A 20,651-nucleotide genomic window follows, 5' to 3' on the forward strand; every position below is an offset into this window, starting at 1 on the left:
TGCCTCCCGAGTGCTGGGATTAAAGGCGTGCGCCACCACGCCCGGCTGGGCTATGTTATTAAACCAAGGTTACTATCAGTGGCTCTTGTCGTGACCTACATATAAACTGTATGTGACAGCAGTGACAGCCTTTCCCCACTTTATAGAATTGAGTGCTCACTTTAATTTTACTTTTTCCTCTGTTTAGCTCTTCAGGAGGTAAGTCTGAACATTTTGGAGGGGGTACTGGACACCCATTCTTTCTGCTAACAATATTTTTACTTTGCATAGTCTAATGGGAAAATGAAAGAACTCAAAGTCCACCAAGATTTCTTTATCTTTCTTCTCTTCTTTTATCCCCACCCCCTTTTTCTTAGACATGGTGTCCTGTCTTTCAGCCTGGCCTGAGGTTTCAGTAGTCACTTCCTCCCTTTTCTTTTTTTTTCATTCCGTGATGACCTTGAACTCCTGATTCTCCCGCCTCTAACTTCCAAGTGGTTGGGATTTTAGGCATGCATTTTCATCACCCCCATGGTTGCTTTTCAATGTGGCAGAATATGGTGGCCTGTGCTTGCCCAGGAATCAGACCAAACAAATTGATAATCATAGATGTATCTTATTAAGGAGATGAAGTGGTTCTGGATCAAAGGTTTAAACTTCCCTTTCCCATGGAGTACCCTAAATGCCAGTAATCAGGATCCCTGTATGTATTCAATTGGGGGAAGAGGCCCCCCAAGGAGTCTAAAGAGGCAGACACACAGGTACAAATCATAATTCCAAGCTCCCAGAAGTTACCGGATGAGCCCTGATAATCTATCTTCAACCCCAGCTCTCTGACAGATTCCCTCACCCTCTTCAAACTAAGGCTGGTCTAGTGAGGTCTTTCAGGATCCACATTTCTCTTTTTAGTCCAAAGGCTGTTTTCTGAAGTCCTAGTCATTTGCAAATTGCTCCTGGTTGACCTGGTCCTTGGCCCTGTTTGGGTGGAGTTAGCTTTGTGACTTCACAAAAATCTCTTGTGATAAGTCTGAACCCAGTGAATCAGGAGCTGGGCACAAGAGGCTCCCCTCAGGAACATCATGTGGCTTTTCATAGAGGTACACCCCCACTAACTAGGGAATGAAGAATAGCTGTCCATACGGTAAGAGCCCAGGATTCCCTTTGCACCAAGCACTGTCTCGCCTCGATAGCTTTGGCTTCCAGGCCTAAGGAGGTATTCTAGGCTATATTTGGATCCTATGTCAGGGATCCAATCTCATATAATTCAGACTTGTAGAGAGGCAGGTGGTGGTTACTCTGGGTGATGGTGGTGGTCTCTGAATGGGATAGGGGTTGGGTCTCCTCCTTGGGCATTCTTTTTCTTTTTTAAAAAATTATTTATGTATAAGTACACTGTTGCAGTCCTCAAACACACCAGAAGAGGGCATCATATTCCATTACAGATGGTTGTGAGCCACCATATGGTTGCTGGGAATTGAACTCAGGACCTCTGGAAGAACAGTCAGTGCTCTTAACTACTGAGCCATTATTATTCTTTTGAAATGAAAGAACTTATGGTGTGACTCTTCCATAGGGTCTGCCCAACCAAACCCCACAGTATTTTCCAATGGATCAGACCAGTGATTTCCTGCGTCCTGTTGAGATCTTATAGCTATAAACATATTTGTCAACAATTCAAAGTCTTCTGGGATCTTGAAGGCAAGGCAAGTATTGCCTGTTTGATGTCAATTTCACTGCTATTTCCTCTTAAAGGAACCTGAGGCTAAAGAAACTGGGAATGGTTGCTTTAACTTTCTCTGTACCCCCTCTCCCAAACCTGCACCTCTAGCATGACCTCTGGGATGCCCAGACTCCAGCAGTCAGTGGCATGATTAGTTATTGCTTCACTAGGGGATCAAATAGGGTGGAGTGGGGATGAGGGAGGACCTGGAAGGACATTCGGTCCCCTTCATGCTACAGTTTCTGCCTTGTGTTGGGCAAGTACACTGTGAAGAATGGCTCAAGGTATGTTATCTCTGGCCACGCCCTTTGAACTCTTCTCTGATTACAACATCACTGTTCTGACATCGAATCATAGGGAAGGAGTTAGTGTGCTTTAGGCAAAGATTCCAAATATAGACAGCAATCCAACAGGAGATCAATTGGCATGAATGGGCTGGTTTGTGGGAAGAATAAACAGGTCTAGGTTCACATCCAAGAGACTCCTTGGCCTTTACTATCCTTCAAGTTTGACTAGATGTGTGGCTTTCAATGGTAAGAAAGCTCAGAGAGGGGTCTCTTTCTTCTGCTTTCTGACTCCATTACTAACTTTCAGTTCTTTGCTAGGAGAAAGAGTGGAGAAACAGGCCAAGAAGTAGCTATTCTATATTGCTAGATGTGGTCCTGTAATCCCAGAACTCTGGGGGTTGGGGGGTTGGGGCAAGAGGATCAGGAGCTCAAAGTCATCCTTGGCTCTCTATGTCTATCTATCTATCTATCTATCTATCTATCTATCTATCTATCACCTATCTATCTATCTATCTATCTATCTATCTATCTATCTATCACCTCTCTATTTAGAATGATATCAAGGCCAGTCTGGGTGGAAAACTGCATTCTACTACTTGCCAGGGCTGCTGACACCATGCTCCAGGACTATTTCCATATGGAGCTTACTTCTGTAAATGTGGAAAACCTGCATTCCTCTATAGTCATCAAAGGGACAAAGTAACCAACCAGAGCGAAGGTTGTGGGAAGTAGGGATCGGGTACTTAATGGCAAACAGGTTAAACACTTTATATTTAACTTTCATAACAGTGCTGGGAAAGAGAGAGCCTTATTTTCAACCAGAAAATTGAAGCTCAAGAGACATGAAGTAACTTAAAGCCCCAGAGCTGGTGAAAAGGAAATAGCATTTTAGCTTTTCTATTGCGATAAAAACATCCTGACAGAAACTAACTAACAGGGAGGAACAGGTTTATCTCACCTTACAGGGTATGGGTCTATCACCGAGGGAAGCCAGGGTAGGAAATCAGGTTAGGAACCTGGAAGTAAGAACATGAACAGAGGCCATGGAGAAACCTTGCTTGCTGTCTTGCTCTCCCATGGCTTGATTAGTACCTAGGACAACCAGCCCACTGTTGGCACCGCCCACAATGGGCTGGACCCTTCAATAGCAATCAATAATTAAAAAAAAAAATCAGATTTGCCTACTGGCCACTGTTATTGGAGGCATTTTCTCAATTGGGAGTCCTTCTTCCTAAATGACTAGCTGTGTCAGGCTCACATAAACTAACCAGAAAAAGAAGTATTGGGGCTGGTCTGTTTGCCACCAAAGCTGCATGGAATCATAGAACCATCTACTTCTCCAAATTCTCCTAAACGGTTTCCTTATTTCTAATGATCAGTGACACAGTTGAGTCAGAGACAGGGATTTGAGCCTGGTTATTGATCATCCAGTTTTAGATAAAGGATCCTGGATTGTTTTGTGATGGAATCTTGCTATCTAGTCCACCTGGCCCAGCCTGTTCTGGAACTTCTCTATGTAGTTCAGATTGGCCTTGAACTTAATATCCTTCTACTTTTTGTTTTTGGACAGGGTTTCTGTGTAGCCTCTGTTTCTCTTTGTAGACCAGACTGGCCTTGAAGTCACAGAGATTCACCTGCCTTGACTCCAGAATGCTTGGAGGCATTACAGGCATGTGCTGTCACCTAGGCTTGAGATAGGGTTTTACTATATAGCCAAGGCTTATTTTTAACTCTTTCTTTAAAAGGATTTATTTATTTTATGTATATGAGTACACTGTAGCCATCTTCAGACACATCAGAAGAAGGCATCAGATCCCATGGTTGTTGTGAGTCACCATGTGGGTGCTATTATCTTTGTAGAGCCTCAGTTTATTTCTCTGTTAAGTGGTGGACAGAGATATAGTTATGTAGGAGTGCCCTCTCAACCCACATTCTGGAGGGAAGATTGGGAAGCTGGGGGAACTGGAGGACAGTTGGAGTTCACTAGGTGGGTCAACTAAGTGCATGACTGAGATTTCCTTTTTGCCTAGGCTGGGGTCCCCAGAGCCTGGAAGCACTGATACTATTCTCAGAAACATCTGTGATGCTGGTAGCTTAGTTTTGTTCAATGAACAGAGCATTAAGCAGATAAAAGATTCATCTAGCTTCAGTGAATTCCAGAAGAAAGCAGGGGGTATTGGGTAGCATCAGGGTAGGGCGAATGGAGGCACTTGGAGAAAAGTAGTTATAGAAGGAGGTGGAGCTTGAGGCCTAGAGGATGCTACTGTGGATTTTTCTATTTTTTTTTTAAAGATTTATTTATTATTATACACAAGTACACTGTAGCTGTCTTCAGACACACCAGAAGAGGGCATCAGATCTCATTACCGGTAGTTGTGAGTCACCATGTGGTTGCTGGGATTTGAACTCAGGACCTTTGGAAGAACAGTCAGTGCTCTCATCCACTGAGCCATCTCGCCAGCCCCAGATTTTTTTCTTTATAAATAACGGGCACACTTGTGACAGGGATAGGTAGATTATGTCTAGGATTGTTTAGCCCTGGCTGTCCTGGAACTCAACTTTTGTAGACCAGGCTGGCCTCGAACTCAGAAATCCGCCTGCCTCTGCCTCCCGTTTTATTGTCTTAAAACACTGTCTCTGTTCATACATGTGTGCATGGCAGTACAGGCCAGCCCTTCACTTTTTAAAATGACTTTTTAAAATTTTATGTACACTGGTGTTCTGCCTGCATGTGCATGTGTGAGGATGTAGGATCCCCTGGCACAGGAATTACAGTTATAAAATGCCATGTGGGTGCTGGGAACTGAACTTGGGTCCTCTGGAAGAATATCTAGTCCTCTTAAGCACTGAGCCATCTCTCTAGCATCCCCCCCCCAACCCTTTATTTTCAAAACTATCTCTTTTTTGTTTTGTTTTTTGTTTTTGAGATAGGGTTTCTCTGTGCAACAGTCCTAGCTGTCCTGGAACTCACTCTGTAGACCAGGATGGCCTAGAACTCAGAGATCTGTCTTCCCCGAGTGCTGGAAAAGGCATGCCCCACCATGCCCTATTCCTCTTGTCCTTTCTGATTTTGGGGAGCTTAGTAAGCACTATTCCTCCCATTTCTGTCGGGGATTACTTTCTCAGTTGTCCCAGCAGGGAGAGAGGCATGAGTAGAGCACAGTAGGACAAAGCCCTCAGATATTCTACCAAAGAAGCCAAAACAAACAATCCAGGACAAAATGCTCCTTTTAAGGATTCAGATCCAATGTGCCAGAATCAAGCTAGGTGCGCAGGCCTGGGTTATCTGTGGTTTTGTGTTTCTGTGTGCTTAGGCGTGAAAGCTGGCTTTAAACACGGGTGCCTAATACACATACACATGGACTTTTCTATCTAGCCATGTGGGTAATAACCCTCCTGTGAAATAGCCAATGATTGCACCTGGAATATGTAGCTAGGGACGCTTGGGTGCTGCTCTTTCTTTCCAGAATGGGAATCTGGAGTGCTTGGCCGCACGTTGCTGTAGTTTTACACAGTGTTCAGAGTGAGGGAGAGGGGGTTCCAAAAGTTATAGGGTGGAGATTGTTTTTGGAGACAAGGTCTCATGTGTCTCAGGTTTGCCTCAAAGTTGGTGTGTTAGCCAAGGATGATCTTGAACTTCTGATCCCCATCTCTCCACTCAAGTGCTGGGATTGGCGGCTTGCACTGCCATGCCCAGTTTACGGTGGAGATGATGATGACGACGACGGAGATGGTTTGGTTTTTCTTTTCTTCCTTCCTTCCTTCCTTCCTTCCTTCCTTTCTTTCTTTCTTTGTTTCTTTCTTTCTTTCTTTCTTTTTTTTTGAGACAGGGTTTCTCTGTGCAGCCCTGGCTGTCTTGGAACTCACTTTGTAGACCAGGCTGGCCTCGAACTCAAAGTCCGCCTGCCTCTGCCTCCCAAGTACTGAGATTAAAGGCATGCGCCACCACTGCCTGGCTGATTTTTTTTTTTCAAGACAGGTTTTTTTTTTTTTTGTAGCCCTGGGTGTCCTGGAATTCTCTCTATAGACCAGGTTGGCCTCAAACTCATAGATTTTCCTGACTCTGCCTCCTGAGTGCTGGGTTTAAAGGTGTGCGTCACTGCTGCCTGGCATGGTAGATTCTTGAGAGAGTTGCTTCTAGACAGGCCCTGTATTTCTGCTTTTCTACTGCAATGTTCCAGATTTAGCTTCCCTAATCCCATTTGATGCCCCTTAAGACCTCCAACCCAGTACCCCCATCCTGGGTTCCTAAAGTGGGGTAGTGCCATCTGGTGACATAATGAGGCAGCAGCTCCTGCTTTGATGAACTGGGCTTTGGGTCCCCACAAGGGCTCTGGCATCTCGACCACAGGAAGAGGTGAGGTACCCAAGGGATTGAGGATACCTGGAGGAGCCATCCCTCTACATTTTGGGTTTATAGCCCAGGAAGATATGGCAGGAAAGCTGCCTGAAATAGTATTATAGGTGTTGTGAACTCTCTTTTTTAAGATAAAAATGTAGCTGGTCACAGTGGTACACACCTTTATTTGCAGCACTTGGAATGCAGAGGCAGGGGAATGTCTGTGATTTCAGTGCCAGAGCTGGTCTACACAGGGGAGTACGGGACAGCTGGAGCTGGGTATTGAGGCTCTGCCTTGAAAAAAAAAAAAAAGGAAAAAAAATAAAGATTTATTTATGAATACAAGTGTTGTACTTGCATGTATGTAGGTGCACTCCATGCATGTATGATGCCCAGAGTCCAGAAGAGGGCGTCTGATCCCCTGGAACTGAATTTACAGGTGGTTGTGAAACCATGTGGGTCCTGGGGATCAAATCCTGGTCCTCTGAAGAGCAGCCAATGCTCTTTCATGTTAGGCTCTCTCCAGTCTCCAAATCTGTGTCTTTTTTTGTCTGTCTGTCTGTTTTGAGGCATTATCTACCTAAATGTAGCTCTGGCTATCCTGGAACTCAATGTGTACACCAGGCTGGCCTCGAACTCAGAGATCCACCTGCCTCTGCCTCACATGTGCTGGGATTAAAGGTATGCGACACCACGCCCAGCGAAACTCTTCATTCAACATTACTACTCTTGATTTCTCCTCCATAAAGGTGGCTAGCCTTATCTGCCCTGGTGTTGAGAATAATGAGTGTAATTAAAACATTTGATTTAGGGCTGGAGAGGTGGCTCAGCAGTTAAGAGCACTGACTGCTCTTCCAGAGGTCCTGAGTAGTGGCTCACAACCATTTGTAATGGGATCTGATGCCCTCTCCTGGTGTGTCTGAAGAGAGTGACAGGCTACTCACATAAAATAAATAAATCTTAAAAAAAAATTTGATTCAAGTCTGCTATAAAGTCTAAATAAATAATGGTCATTATAGCTCAAGAGACAAGATTTCAGATGCACAGGAGAAAGCTATGTTGTAGCAAGAGAGTGATTATAAGTTACATGCCTGTAGCACTGCTATTCACCCTCTAGAATTTGTATTTCAAGCAGCTGTTACTCCAAGCACACAATTGAGTGAGGAAGGAGCAGAGTGCTCAGGTGGGTGGGGTAGGGTGGTAGTGGATTTAAGCCCTAAGATACTGGCCGCTGCTTTTCTCTTTCTTTCATTTCTTTCTTTCTTTCTTTCTCTCTTCTTCTTCCCCTTCCTGCTCTTTTTTTTTTTTTTGGAGATTTCCCTCTGTAGCCCTGGCTGTCCTGGAACTCACTCTGTAGACCAGGCTGGTCTTGAACTCAGAGATCCGCCTGCCTCTGTTTCCCAAGTGCTGAGATTAAGGGCATGCACCACTGCTACTACCACTCCTCTGATACAGGCTTAGTAACAGCCATAGAATCTGATCATGACAAGAGGTCCACAGTGTCTTATAATTTCCACAAGAATGTATTGGCTGTAATCGCTCTATGGAAACGCACAGAACTCACTCAGAATGCCAAGAACAATAGTGAGTTGCATGTGTCCTGACGTCTGGGTAGGTTTTGTCAAGATTCTGCTCAATTGTGGAGTTATCGTTATCTTCCATGCTATCACACTGAATCGCTGGGTCAAAATCAGATCCTTCCGATGCAGCTTCCCTTTGGTTTGTGAAGTTAGGCAAGTCATTTACTGTGGGTTTCATTTTCCTTAACTCTAAAATTGATAAATTGAATTAGATGGTCTCCGTGATTAGTTGTTTTCACCGAAGGGCTTTCATTTTTCTGCCCCACATATAATACATAATAACTGATGTTTTTTGATTCCTGCCGACTATGTTTTTAACAGAAAGACAAAGGAAAACCAACGAATTTCTAACGAGTACAGTTGTTTCTGAATACATTTGTGCGAAATGCATTCTTTGACCCTGGCATCTTCTAGGCCTGATGTGGCAGAGTCCTACTGAGCCCTTAGATGACACAGGGTAGAATTAAGTACTGACAAAGTTATTCGGCCAGCCCGGACTTTTAGAAAGATCCATTTCTTCCTTTTTCACTTCCGCCTTAAAGAAAACTACGAATCCCAGAAGTCAATGCGCTGAGGTGGTGCTTAATGGTAGGTCTAGCGCCACCATCCCCCCCCCCTTAAACGTGGAAACTTCATTTCCCAGGAGCGCTTTGATGTCCCTCGGCTCCTCCCCCTTCCCCGCTCCGGAGCCTCGCGCCAACGTTACAAACGCGCGCGCGCCCAGTACGTAGCCTGCGAGTGACGCATAATATGTGGGCCGCTCAGGAGCCGTGGTCGCGCTGTGTGTGTGTGTATGTGTGTGAGTGAGTGAGGGAGAGTGAGTGCGGGACCAGAGGCAGTGTGTGAGAACCGTGGCCGCTGGAGGGGTCGGGGGGAGAAGCGGCGGAGCCGCTCGCGAAGGTGAGCGGGGTAAGGAAGGGGCCGGCTCTCTGGCAGGGGCACGAGGAGAGCGAGCGCGCGGCCCGCTGGGCGGGAGAGTGGGCGCCGCGCTGGGGGGAGGGGCGGCACCTGCTTCGGCTGCGGGCGGCGAGGGGCTGGGCGAGCCCACCGAGGCGGCTGGGCCCGGGGCCTGACGAGGCTCTCCTCCTTCCGAGCCCCGGCCCGGGCCCGAGCCCGGGGGCGGGACCTCCGACTCCTTCCTCCCGTCCTGTAAAGAAGCCTCTTTAGAGTAACTCTTCCGCCGGGGCGTGGAGGACAGGGGATGCTCGCCTCTACCTGAAGGAGGTGCTCTTTGAATCTCTCTCTTTCCACTCCAAGTCTCTGTCCCTCACGGGACGAGGGGCATCCTCTTTGCCCTGCCGCCCGGCGGACCCCTTCAGGAACGGTGTCCCCGCCTCCAGCCTCAGTCACCTGGGCGGGCTTTTCCCTCGGTCGGCTCCGTGCCACCTCCCACTTGCACCCTCCCGGCTCTCCGACCGGGCAGGGGGCGGAGCTCGGCGGGAACCCCTCCCACTTGTACAATGCAGTAGCGAGGGGACCGGGAGAGAGGTATGTGGGTGTCCAGACGCCCAGAGTCTGACCTAAGGTTGCCTGCCAGGTTTCCCCAGCGCTTATTCCGAAGGCTTTTAGTTGTTTATTTGTTGGGCTTTCAAGGGCGTTTGCCATACTTTGTCTTCTGTTCCTAGAAAGTATCGGTCCGTTTCCTCTTACTGCTGTGGTTTTTCCATTTGACGAGGAAATACTCTTGCGGTGTGTATAGTAGTAGTTTTTGAGGAACAAATGACTCGTTTTTTTGGTTTGTCGAGACAGGGTTTCTCTGTGTATCCTTGGCTGTCCTGGAACTCACGCTGTAGACCAGGCTGGCCTCGAACTCAGAAATCCGCCTGCCTCGGCCTCCGGAGTGCTGGGATTAAAGGCGTGCGCCACCAATGCCGCCCGGCCAAATGACTCCGTTTTTTGTTTATCTTACGTTGCTCTTTTTTTTTTTTTTTCCTTCCCGGAGCTCATTGTAGACTAGGCTGGCCTCGAACTAAGATATCCTCTTATCTCTGCCTCTAGTGTTGTAATTAAAGGCGTCTGTCATCACTGCCAGGTTTGCTGTTTTTCTTAACTCTTTCAGGCAAAGACTTTTAAGTAGCATGCACGTTTTAACTTATTGTAGCACTATCTTCCTATTTCAAGTCCTTGAAGGCTTTGAAGGCTTTTTTCTCCTTGGATTTACTGGCATTTACCTTCAAGGCTTTTATAAGCATATGTACATTTCAGTCTGATGTCAAGATTTGTATTTTTGTTTTTTGAGACAGGGTTTCTCTGTGTAGCCTTGGTTGCCCTGAAACTCAGCTTAGACTAGGCTGGCCTCGAACTCAGATCTGCCTGCTTCTGCTTCCCCGAGAACTGGGATTAAAAGTGTAAACCAGCACTGCCCACTTTAAGATTTGTGTTTGGAGCTGGACGTGGTTGCGCACGCCTTTAATCCCAGCACTCCGGAGGCAGAGGCAGGCGGATTTCTGAGTTCGAGGCCAGCCTGGTCTACAAAGTGAGTGCCAGGACAGCCAGGGCTACACAGAGAAACCCTGTCTCGAAAAACCAAAAAAAAAAAAAAAAAACCAAAAAAAAAAAAAAATTTGTGTTTGTATATAGCAGTTACTCGTTAACCATTTCCAACGGGGATTTTTTTTTTTTTTTGGGGTGTTAAGGTAATTTGAGGAACTTTCCCATATTTTTTGAGCATAGTATTTACTGTTTTTTTTACTGTGTATTTGTTAAATTTTTTTTTTTTTTTTCAAGACAGGGTTTCTCTGTGCAGCCCTGGGTGTCCTGGAACTCACTCTGTAGACCAGGCTGGCTTGGAACTCAGAAATCCACCTGCCTCTGCTTCCCAAGTGCTGAGATTAAAGGCGTACAAGCCACACCACACCCGGCTTATTTGTTAAATTTAATAATAAAACGAGATGAAGCGAACTCTGCTAAAGGGTTTGGAGGTGGTTTAATACTACTGTGCTTGTAAAGGAGATAGTCACTGGCAGTAATAAAGTTATATAGAATTGAATGTCATAGTGTTAACTTTTTGCTTGAAGCTGTAAATTTGGAATTTCCCTCCTTGTCCCCTGTTGGTGTTAGGGATCTGACTTAGGACCTCTCGTAGGACATTTCCTTTCCCTTTATTATTTATTTATTTATTTTTTGTTTTTTCGAGACAGGGTTTCTCTGTATAGCCCCAGCTGTCCTGGAACTCACTTTGTAGACCAGGCTGGCCCTTTATTAATCTCTGTAGGCCAGGCTGGCCTCACACTCAGCCTTTTATGTGTTGTGAAGGTATGCACAATAAGTACTGATTGGCTTGTTCCCTTTGTCTCTCCTCCCCTCCTTCCCCTCTTTACCCTCCCCTCCCCTCTTTTCTTTCATTAGGAATTGAATTTAACACCTTAGGGTCAAAAGAATGCTTGGCAAGGGCCTAGCCCTAAGATTCTTCCCTTTAAGTAAGGTTTGCTACTTTCCTAACGCCCCCCCCCCCAACCTTTTCTCCCCTGCCCAGTCTTTGTTTTAGACATGGGAACAGTTTTTGTTGAATTGGCCATTCATTGTAGTGTATTAGAAGAGGACCTATTTTAAGGTTTAATTTAAAAGTTGCAAAATGGTGGGGGAAATGTTAGAATAGAGTGAATCAGTTAGTTTGATCAAAGAGTTGGTTCAGTTTCAACATTTTTTGTTTTTGGTTTTTCAACCAAACCAAATATATGTATAGCCCTGGCTGTCCTGGAACTCACTCTGTAGACCAGGCTGGCCTCAAACTCAGAAATCTGCCTGCTTCTGCCTCCCGAGTGCTGGGATTAAAGACGTGTGCCACCACTGCCTAGCATAGCCCCACAAACTTTTAAGTAGGAAACTAAAAATAAGTGATAATCTTTCAGTTTCAACTGTTAACTGCTTGCTGTATCTTTTTGTGTTAATTTTATGGAATTTGAGCTGGTAGGCATCACCTCTAAATACTTTGTACACATTCTTTTGAGTGAGGAAATTTCATGTGTATAAATTGATATTTTAAACATTTACGAATTCATATTCTGTAATATAGAATTTTCATTAGCTCCCACAACTGTTTCTATTTAATAGAGAAGTTGAGTTATTTTTTGATACTTAGAGAAGTTAAGAATTCACAGACATTTCAGCAGAGTTGGGATTTGAGTTCTTTTAAATTGTTAATTCTTTTCTGGGATGTGTCATTTGTGTGGTCTTGAAAATCTCTCTAACTCATTTCCTTATCCATAAAAGTCACCTCACAGGGTGGCTGTGAAAATTAAGCATGTAAGTTAGTTAATTACTTAGCTCAATGTTCTGGGCTAGATATTCCAACTTGGTGACCATTGATTGTATCATCATTAGGTGTGTGTCATAACTTTTTGCATGATTCTTATAAAAAAACTTTGTAGTGGTTTAAGCATTCTGGAGGCAGAGACAAGCAGATCTTTTATGAGTTCAAGACTAGCCTGTTCTATAGAGGATAGCTAGGGGTATATAGTTAGACTCCTGCCCTCCAAAGAAAGTATGAATTAAATGATGCATACCCACTATATTACTCCAAACAAGATAATACCTTATAAATTTTGTATTAAAGCCTTTCGATGGATGGGTTACATTCATGGTATTTATTTATTTTTTTATTAGATATTTTCTTTATATACATTTCAAATGTTATCCCGAAAGTTCCCTATACCCTCCCTCCGCCCTGCTCCCCTACCCACCCACTCCCACTTCTTGGCCCTGGCATTCCCCTGTACTGGGGCATATAAAGTTTGCAATACTAAGCAGCCTCTCTTCCCAGTGATGGCCGACTAGGCCATCTTCTGCTACATATGCAGCTAGAGATACCAGTTCTGGGGGTACTGGTTAGTTCATATTGTTGTTCCACCTAGAGGGTTGCAGACTCCTTCAGCTCCTTGGGTGGTTTCTCTAGCTTCTCCATTGGGGGGCCCTGTGTTCTATTTTATAGATGACTGTGAGCATCCACTTCTGTATTTGCCAGGCACTGGCATAGCCTCAGACGAGACAGGTATAATAGGGTCCCTTCAGCAGAATCTTTCTGGCATATGGGTTTTTTAAAATTTTTTTTAAAGATTTATTTATTTTATGTATATGAGTACACTATAACTGTCTTCAGACACACCAGAAGAGGGCAACAGATCTCATTACAGATGGTTGTAAGCCACCATGTGGTTGCTGGGAATTGAACTCAGGACTTTTGGAAGAACAGTCAGTGCACTTAACCACTGAGCAATCTCTCCAGCCCCATGCTATTTTTTTATTATATTTATTATGTATGTATGTATTTATTTAGGTATTTATTGAGACAAGGTCTCTTCAAAGTACTGGCTGTCCTGGAACTCACCGTGTAGACCAGGCTATCCTCAAACTTAGCATCTGTGTCCTGAGTGCTGAAATTAAATGTGGTCACTACCACAACCACAACACATTCATGCTTAAAAAATATTTTTAACATTTATTTTTGTGTGGGTGGGTATGGGCATGCTGATGTGGAAGGCAAAGAACAACTTGGGAATATGAATTTTCCCCTTCCATAATACAGGTTAGGTTCATATTTCCCACAGGAAAGTCATTTTTCAACAGTTACAGTGAACATTAGACAGGGATCATAAGAAAATAACACTGGCAGGGAGGTGGTGGTGCACGCCTTTAATCCCAGCACTTGGGAGGCAGAGGCAGGCGGATTTCTGAGTTCGAGGCCAGCCTGGTCTACAAAGTGAGTTCCAGGACAGCCAGGGCTATACAGAGAAACCCTGTCTCAAAAAAACCAAAAAATAAAAAATAAAAAAAAGAAAATAGCACTGATGTATCATACAGACTCAGGATTAAACCTAGGGCTTTCTAAATGCTAGGTAAGCCACTTAATGACATCAGTTAATTTCTGCCGGTGGAGAGTTGTCTTAGCTTTTAAAAGCACTTGCTATTCTTGTAGAGGAACTAGTTAAGTTTCCAACACCCATGGCAGCTCACAACAGTCCACTTCATAATTCTAGTTCTAGGATATCCTATGCCCTCTCTGTCATCTACAAATATATACATATATAGGCAAACACTCATACACATAAAAAAAAAAGTTATGTTTTAGTATGTGTAAATGGAGGGCACTTGTATTTGTGGTTTGCATTTAGAGATCAGAAGACAATTTTTGGGCTTCAGTTCTTTCTACCACGTGGGTCTCAGGGATCAAACTGGTTATCAGTTTAAGCAGCAGGCACATTTACTACTGAGTTACATAGCAGGCCTTTGTTTTATTTAAACTCACTATAGCCAAAAATAGCCTTGACTTTCCCCCTATATGTTTTCCTTAGTAACTCCTTTGTGTGTGTGTTTCTGCATGTATGTTTCGTTTGACTGTTGACTACTTTATAGTCTTGTCTCCCTTACAAGTATATGCCATCATGCCTGTGTAGGTCTGGCTGTCCAGGAACTTGTTCTGTAGACAAGGCTTCCCTTGAACTCAGAGATCTGCCTGCCTATGTATGACTCCTAAGTGCTAGAATTAAAGGTGTATGGGTATGGTACCACCAGATTGAGTTTATATATAGGTATTTGTATATATTACTTTATAATATATAAATAATATATTTATATACAATATACTTGTATAAATACATGCACAATATACATAAATACACACACATATGAGCCCAGACCCAGGGTTTTGTGGTGATAGGCAAATGCTTTATTACAGTAGAGCTGGATCTGCAGCCTCTGTGTGTGTTTCTAAGTTGAGTTGTAATATTTTACTTTTTTTTTTTTTTTAAAGATTTTATTTATTGTCGGGCAGTGGTGGCACACGCCTTTAATCCCATCACTTGGGAGGCAGAGGCAGGCAGATTTCTGAGCTCGAGGCCGGCGTGGTCTACAAAGTGAGTTCCAGGGCTGTACAGAGAAACCCTGTCTTTTTTTTTTTTTTTTTTTTGGTGGTTTTTCGAGACAGGGTTTCTCTGTGTAGCTCTGGCTGTCCTGGAACTCACTTTGTAGACCAGGCTGGCCTCGAACTCAGAAATCCGCCTGCCTCTGCCTCCCGAGTGCTGGGATTAAAGGCGTGTGCCACCACGCCCGGCTGAGAAACCCTGTCTTGAAAAACAAAACAAAAAAAAGATTTTATTTATTAATGTGTGTAAGTTCTGAATTTGCATATAAACCTACATACTAGAAGAGGGTATTAGATCTCAGTACAGATGGTTGTGAACCATCATGTGGTTGCTGGGAATTGAACTCAGCAATCTGGAGGAGCAGTCAGTGCTCTTAACAGCTGAGCCATCTCTCCAGCCCCAAAGTTTACTGTTTTAATGCCTCTGATTTCACATTCATTACAGCTGCTTTCTTGTTCTTTAAAAACATTTTTTTTTCTTTAAAATGTGGAGGAACCTTGAAAATGTTAATGTATCAGGCATGGTGGTACACTTGTGATCCCAGTCCTCAGGATGCTAAAGTTAAACAGCCATGAGTTTAAGTTCAAATTGCATAGTAACATTTTATCTCAACCCAACCCAACCCCATGGGCCCCCTTGTGTGACAGGCCCAAAAGGCCTAGGACTCAGGAAGCTGGACTAGGAATATTGAAGGTTCAGGGTCTACTTGGGGGACAGATTAAGGACAACATGGGCAACCTTTTCTTGTCTCAAAACAACAACAAAAAATTCCATAAAACCCCCAAAAAACCTAAACTAAAATATCAACAACCCTAAACAAATACTGGGGATGTAGCTCAGTGTTTAGAGTGATTGCTTACCATGTTTGACTCTAGAATTCCTAGTATCAAACATCAAACCAAGCATTAGGGATATAGTTCAGTAATATTACTGAGTTCTTAACATGAGCAAGGCCCTGGCCCTTTACTGTCAAGAACAGAAAAAGTGCCAAGTGGAAGAAAGTAAGTGAAAACAGTAAAAATTAAAAATGTGTTTGTGTGTTCCAGAAGGCTCATTGTTTAAGGGCATTCCTTCATTGTTTTCCTTTTTTCAAAAAAGAAAAAAAAAAAAAACCAAGATAGGGTTTCTCTGCATAGCCCTGTATCCCTTCCTGGCTATCCTTGAACTCTTTGTAGACTACCTTGGCTTCAGACTCAGAGATCCACCTGCCTTTGCCTCCCAAACGCCAGAACTAAAGGCGAGCATCCTCCACATGTGGCTTGTTGTTTTTGAGACAGAATCTTTCTCTTTCAGCATGTAGTCCTTCCTGGCTGTCCTGGAACTTAGATGGTCCTGCTTTTGCCTCTGGGATTAAAGGTGTTGCAATAGCGCATCTGGCTTTTTTTTTTTTTTTTTTTTTAATTTATTTTATTTTTTTAAACCTCCATTAAAAATATGGAGAAAAATGGCTGAAGAAACAGCTCAATGGTTAAGAGCACTGACTGTTCTTACAAAGGTCCTGAGTTCAATTCCCAGCAACTACTTGGTGGCTCACAACCATCTGTATTGGGATCTGATGCCCTCTTCTAGTGTATCTGAAGACAGACAGCTACAATGTATTTATAGACATAGAATAAATAAATAATTCTTCAAAAAATATGAAAAAAATGAAAAGGGCTGGATTATTCTTACATGGTAGAACAGTTGTCTATCATGCATGAAGCTCTGAGTTCAAGCCTCAGCACTTTTTTTTTTTTTTTTTTTTTTTTTTTTTGGTTTTTCGAGACAGGGTTTCTCTGTGTAGCCCTGGCTGTCCTGGCACTCACTTTGTAGACCAGGCTGGCCTCGAACTCAGAAATCCACCTGCCTCTGCCTCCGGAGTGCTGGGATTAAAGGCGTGTGCCACCACGCCCGGTTAGCCTCAGCACTTTTATAATTTATTGTGATGGTTACATATCTCTAATTCTAGTACTTGGGAGATAGAGGTAGGAGGATAAAACATCAAGGTAATTCTTGGGTACCGAGTTTAAAATTATCCTGTCTCAAAAAAAAAAAAGTAACCTAGTATGGTGGCTTCATAGTGAGAGCTAGGTCAGCTGGAGCTGCAAGTGAAAGCCTGTCTCCCCACTTCCCAAGATTGTAGATTCACAACCTAGTGGCATTTAGTAAATTCACAATGCATTGCAGCCTCACCCTTTTAGTTTCAAGCCTTTGTTTATTTATTTTTGTTTTTTTGCTATTCAAGACAGGGTTTCTCTGTGTAGCCCTGGCTGTCCTGAAACTCAGTCTGTAGACCAGGCTGGTTTTGAACTTAGATTCTCTTGCTTTTGAGTGCTTGGATTAAAGGTGTGCACCACCACTGCCTGGCAGGCATTTTTTTTCCCCCCACACTGACATAATTTCTATGTGTGGCCCTAGCTGGAGTAAAACTGATTGTATAGACCAGGCTAGTCTCTCCCCGGTCCAGCTTATCCCTTACCAACTCCTGTTCACACTTTTTGTGGGAACGATGTCAAATATGTTTGTTCTGTTCATTTCTTACTGTTTTGTCTTCTTTAGGCCAAGTCATGACTACAGTAGTGGTACATGTGGACTCCAAAGCTGAGCTCACTACCCTGCTGGAGCAGTGGGAAAAGGACCATGGCAGTGGCCAGGATATGGTACCAATCCTTACCAGGTAAGAATCATTTGTTTTGTTCATAGAAAACTGGCCTGTCTTTTCATATACACAAAACTATTTTAAAAAAATAGGTGTGTTGGGGTTAACAAAATGGCTGAGCATTTAAGAACACTTGTTATTCATGTAGAATTTGTTTCCTAGCACCCATGTTGGGCTGCTTGTAACTGCCTGTAACTCCAGCTCTCAGACCTTCTCACCTCTGTGGGTACCCTAAATGCATGTGTATACACATACACTCATATGCAGATTAAAAAAAGGCGTTGGAGGAAAATATAAGAATATTTTGACAGACTCTGATTTTTTTTTTTTCTTCTCTTTGCTGATTTGTTTGGTTTTGTTTTTGAAATAGGTTTCTCTGTGTAGCCCTCACTGTCATGGAACTCAGTCTGTAGACCAGGCTGGTGGAATCAAAAGATGTGCTGGCCTCTGCTTCTGGAGCACATGCCACCATTTCTTGGTTCAATTTTTTTTTTTTTTTTTAAATTCGGGCATGTGGCTGTACACTTGTAATCTTATTGTTGGGAAGGTAGAAACTGGACAATCTCTGAGTCTGACTGGTCAACCTCCCTTTCCTGTTGGGTGAGTTCCAGTCCAGTAAGAGACCTTGCCCCAAAGAAAAACCACATAGATTGCATCCCTGAGGAATGACACTTGAGATTGTCTCCTGACCTCCACACATACGTACACATATGTGCCCATACATACACTAGGAAAGTAAGGAGTTCACGAAAGAAAGGAACTTATCACTACATGGATACTTTCTTAGAAGGATCTTGACATAGTAAGACTTTATACGATTCTATGTAGTTGAAATCCTGGAACAGGCAAAACTAATCTTTTATAAAAGCAAAAGAATATTTACTTGGGCCATGGTAGAGGCCTAGAGGGTGGAAGAAACATTATAGGCTAACAAAATAGAACATGGAATGGCCCTGAAGCAGGAATGAACTTGGATTCTATGAATAGCAGAGAGGGCCATGTGTTTGAAGTTTAATAAAATATTAGAGATAGAAGACTAGAAGAAGCTTTCACAGAATTGGTTGGTAGACTCTAGATAATCGCAGGCCATCATACTACTTGGAAATTTAAGGAATGTAGTTAGTCCCTGGAAGCTGGAGACCAAATTGTGCTAGGTAAAGCAGAGAAATAGGAAACAAGAGTTGAGAAATGGGTATTAGAAAGTTCAGATAGTTAGTGGTGGCTGGCATGTTAGTTCATGCCTGTCTGGAAATGAAGGTTTCATGAGGACTTGTTGGCTAACGTTTCTGAGGTGGTGGTGGTTTGTAATGCAAGAAGTCTGATTATAAATTATTTTATGAGGTGATTACTTAGACCTTGTTATTCATCAGGAAAATCATATTTTGCTAACTTTGTGTTTTGCCCCTTCACTATTGATTGATTGTTCATGGTACACTTATGAGTTTTAGCTTTTTTTTCCTGAGGTGGTTTTACTATATGGGTCTAACTGTACTGATAATGTTTACTACGTAGCCCAGGTTGCCCTTGGACTTAAAGCAGGCCTCCTGCCTCAACCTTCTGAGTGTTGGGATTCTAGTTACGTATTACAATGCCTGGTATTTTTTCGTGTGCTTGTTCATAGTTAACTTGTTGACTCTTCCTTTTGTGCTAGAATGTCTGAGTTAATTGAAAAAGAAACTGAAGAATATCGTAAAGGAGATCCAGATCCATTTGATGATCGACATCCTGGTAAGATGCATATACTTACACCTGATATTTTTATCTTCTATTTATTTTGAAAGAGGATCTTGTTTTGTTGCTCAGACAGATCTAAAACTCTTAGTTCTCCCTCCATAGCCCCTGAGTAGCTGAGATACAAGCATGTTCCACTGTGCTCTTGTGTTCTTTCTTAGAAAAGAAAATTGTTGGGCCTTACAAATAAATAGTTTGGTGGGTAAAAGTGCCTGCTGCAAGCTTGAAAACTTGAATCCCTGGAGCACACATAAAGGTAGAAGGAGAGAACGGTTTCTCAGGATTATCACCTGATTTCCATACAAGTGCCTAAGCACTGTGGCATGTTCAATTCCCAGCAACCACATGGTGGCTCACAACCATCTGTAATGGGATCCGATGTCATCTTCTGGTGTGCCTGAAGACAGCTACAGTGTACTCATATACATAAAATAAATAAATCTTTTTAAAAGAAAAGAAAAGTACTATTGTTAATAGTACTTTTCAATTGAGATAGCATCCTCAATGGTAAATTTTAAGTTCTTAAATTTTGCGGGGCATGGTAGCACTTGTCTTTAATCCCAGCACTCAGGAGTCAGAGGTTGTAAATCTCTGAATTCAAGGAGATCCAGGTTAGTCAGGAGGACGGACTACATAGTGAAACCCTCTTTAAAAAAAAAACCCAAAAACAAAAAACAGAATAAAGCAACAACTTAAATTTGTTATGCTATTTCTCTCTTTCTTTCTCTTTCTTTCTTTCTTTCTTTCTTTCTTTCTTTCTTTCTTTCTTTCTTTCTTTCTTTCTTTCTTTCTTCCTTCCTTCCTTCCTTCCTTCCTTCCTTTCTTTCTTTCTTTCTTTCTTTCTTTCTTTCGATTTATTTATTGTTAAATGTAAGTACACTGTGCTGTCTTCAGATACCCCAGAAGAGGGTGTCAGATCTCTGCAGATGGTTGTGAGCCACCGTGTGGTTGCTGGGATTTGAACTCAGGACCTTTGGAAGAGCAGTTGTTGCTCTTAACCTCTGAGCCATCTTTCCAGCCCCTGTTAAGCTATTTCTGAAGTGTGGGACAAGGAAGAAAAATAAGAATCTAGTAAAATTGAGATATTTGTGATGGTTATAGATCAAATAGAACATAAGTAACTTAAGGAATTAAATTAGGTATACTTTTAAAAGACTTGGATCTCTTTTCTAATCTTTTTTCTTTTTTTTTTTTTTTTTGTTTTGTTTTGTTTTGTTTTTGTTTTTTGAGACAGGGTTTCTCTGTATAGCCCTGGCTGTCCTGGAACTCACTCTGTAGACCAGGCTGGCCTCAAACTCAGAAATCCACCGGCCTCTGCCTCCCGAGTGCTGGGATTAAAGGCGTGCGCCACCATGCCCAGCTTTAAATAACATCTCGCCCAACGTGGGGCTCGAATCTAGACCCTGAGTTTAAGAGTCTCATGCTGTACCGACTGAGCTAGCTGGGCAACTTCTAATCTTTTAATTTGTGTGTGTGTGTGTGTGTGTGGGGGGTACATTCCGCCACATCCCCCACAC

The 20,651-nt window shown here is 43.1% G+C and overlaps 1 protein-coding gene and 1 long non-coding RNA gene across 5 annotated transcripts in view; one reads left to right on the top strand and one right to left on the bottom strand.

Moving 5' to 3' along the window:
* The first annotated feature begins 1,074 nt into the window (after positions 1-1,074).
* Positions 1,075-20,651, top strand: part of Dcaf1 (DDB1 and CUL4 associated factor 1) — a 66,393-nt gene continuing 46,816 nt past the window's right edge. For 2 of the 4 annotated variants that reach the window (XM_021173031.2, XM_021173032.3), the window contains exons 1-3: positions 1,075-1,120; positions 17,304-17,421; positions 19,055-19,131. In XM_021173031.2, the coding sequence (XP_021028690.1) occupies positions 1,099-1,120; positions 17,304-17,421; positions 19,055-19,131 (217 nt within the window). In that variant the 5' untranslated portion in view covers positions 1,075-1,098. Of the gene's footprint in view, positions 1,121-8,671; positions 8,806-17,303; positions 17,422-19,054; positions 19,132-20,651 lie in introns of those variants that run through there. The other 2 variants (XM_021173030.2, XM_021173033.3) reach the window with 2 other exon arrangements.
* On the bottom strand, positions 6,516-9,245 carry LOC147002144 (uncharacterized). The gene is made up of 3 exons (XR_015044495.1): positions 9,121-9,245; positions 7,890-9,052; positions 6,516-6,619 (listed from the first exon to the last, which is right to left on the bottom strand). It is a non-coding gene; the product is annotated as an uncharacterized LOC147002144 (long non-coding RNA).

This window comes from Mus caroli, unplaced genomic scaffold (assembly GCF_978045245.1).
Source record: "Mus caroli unplaced genomic scaffold, Mus_caroli_1 scaffold_11, whole genome shotgun sequence".
In the NCBI taxonomy this organism is placed as follows: domain Eukaryota; kingdom Metazoa; phylum Chordata; class Mammalia; order Rodentia; family Muridae; genus Mus; species Mus caroli.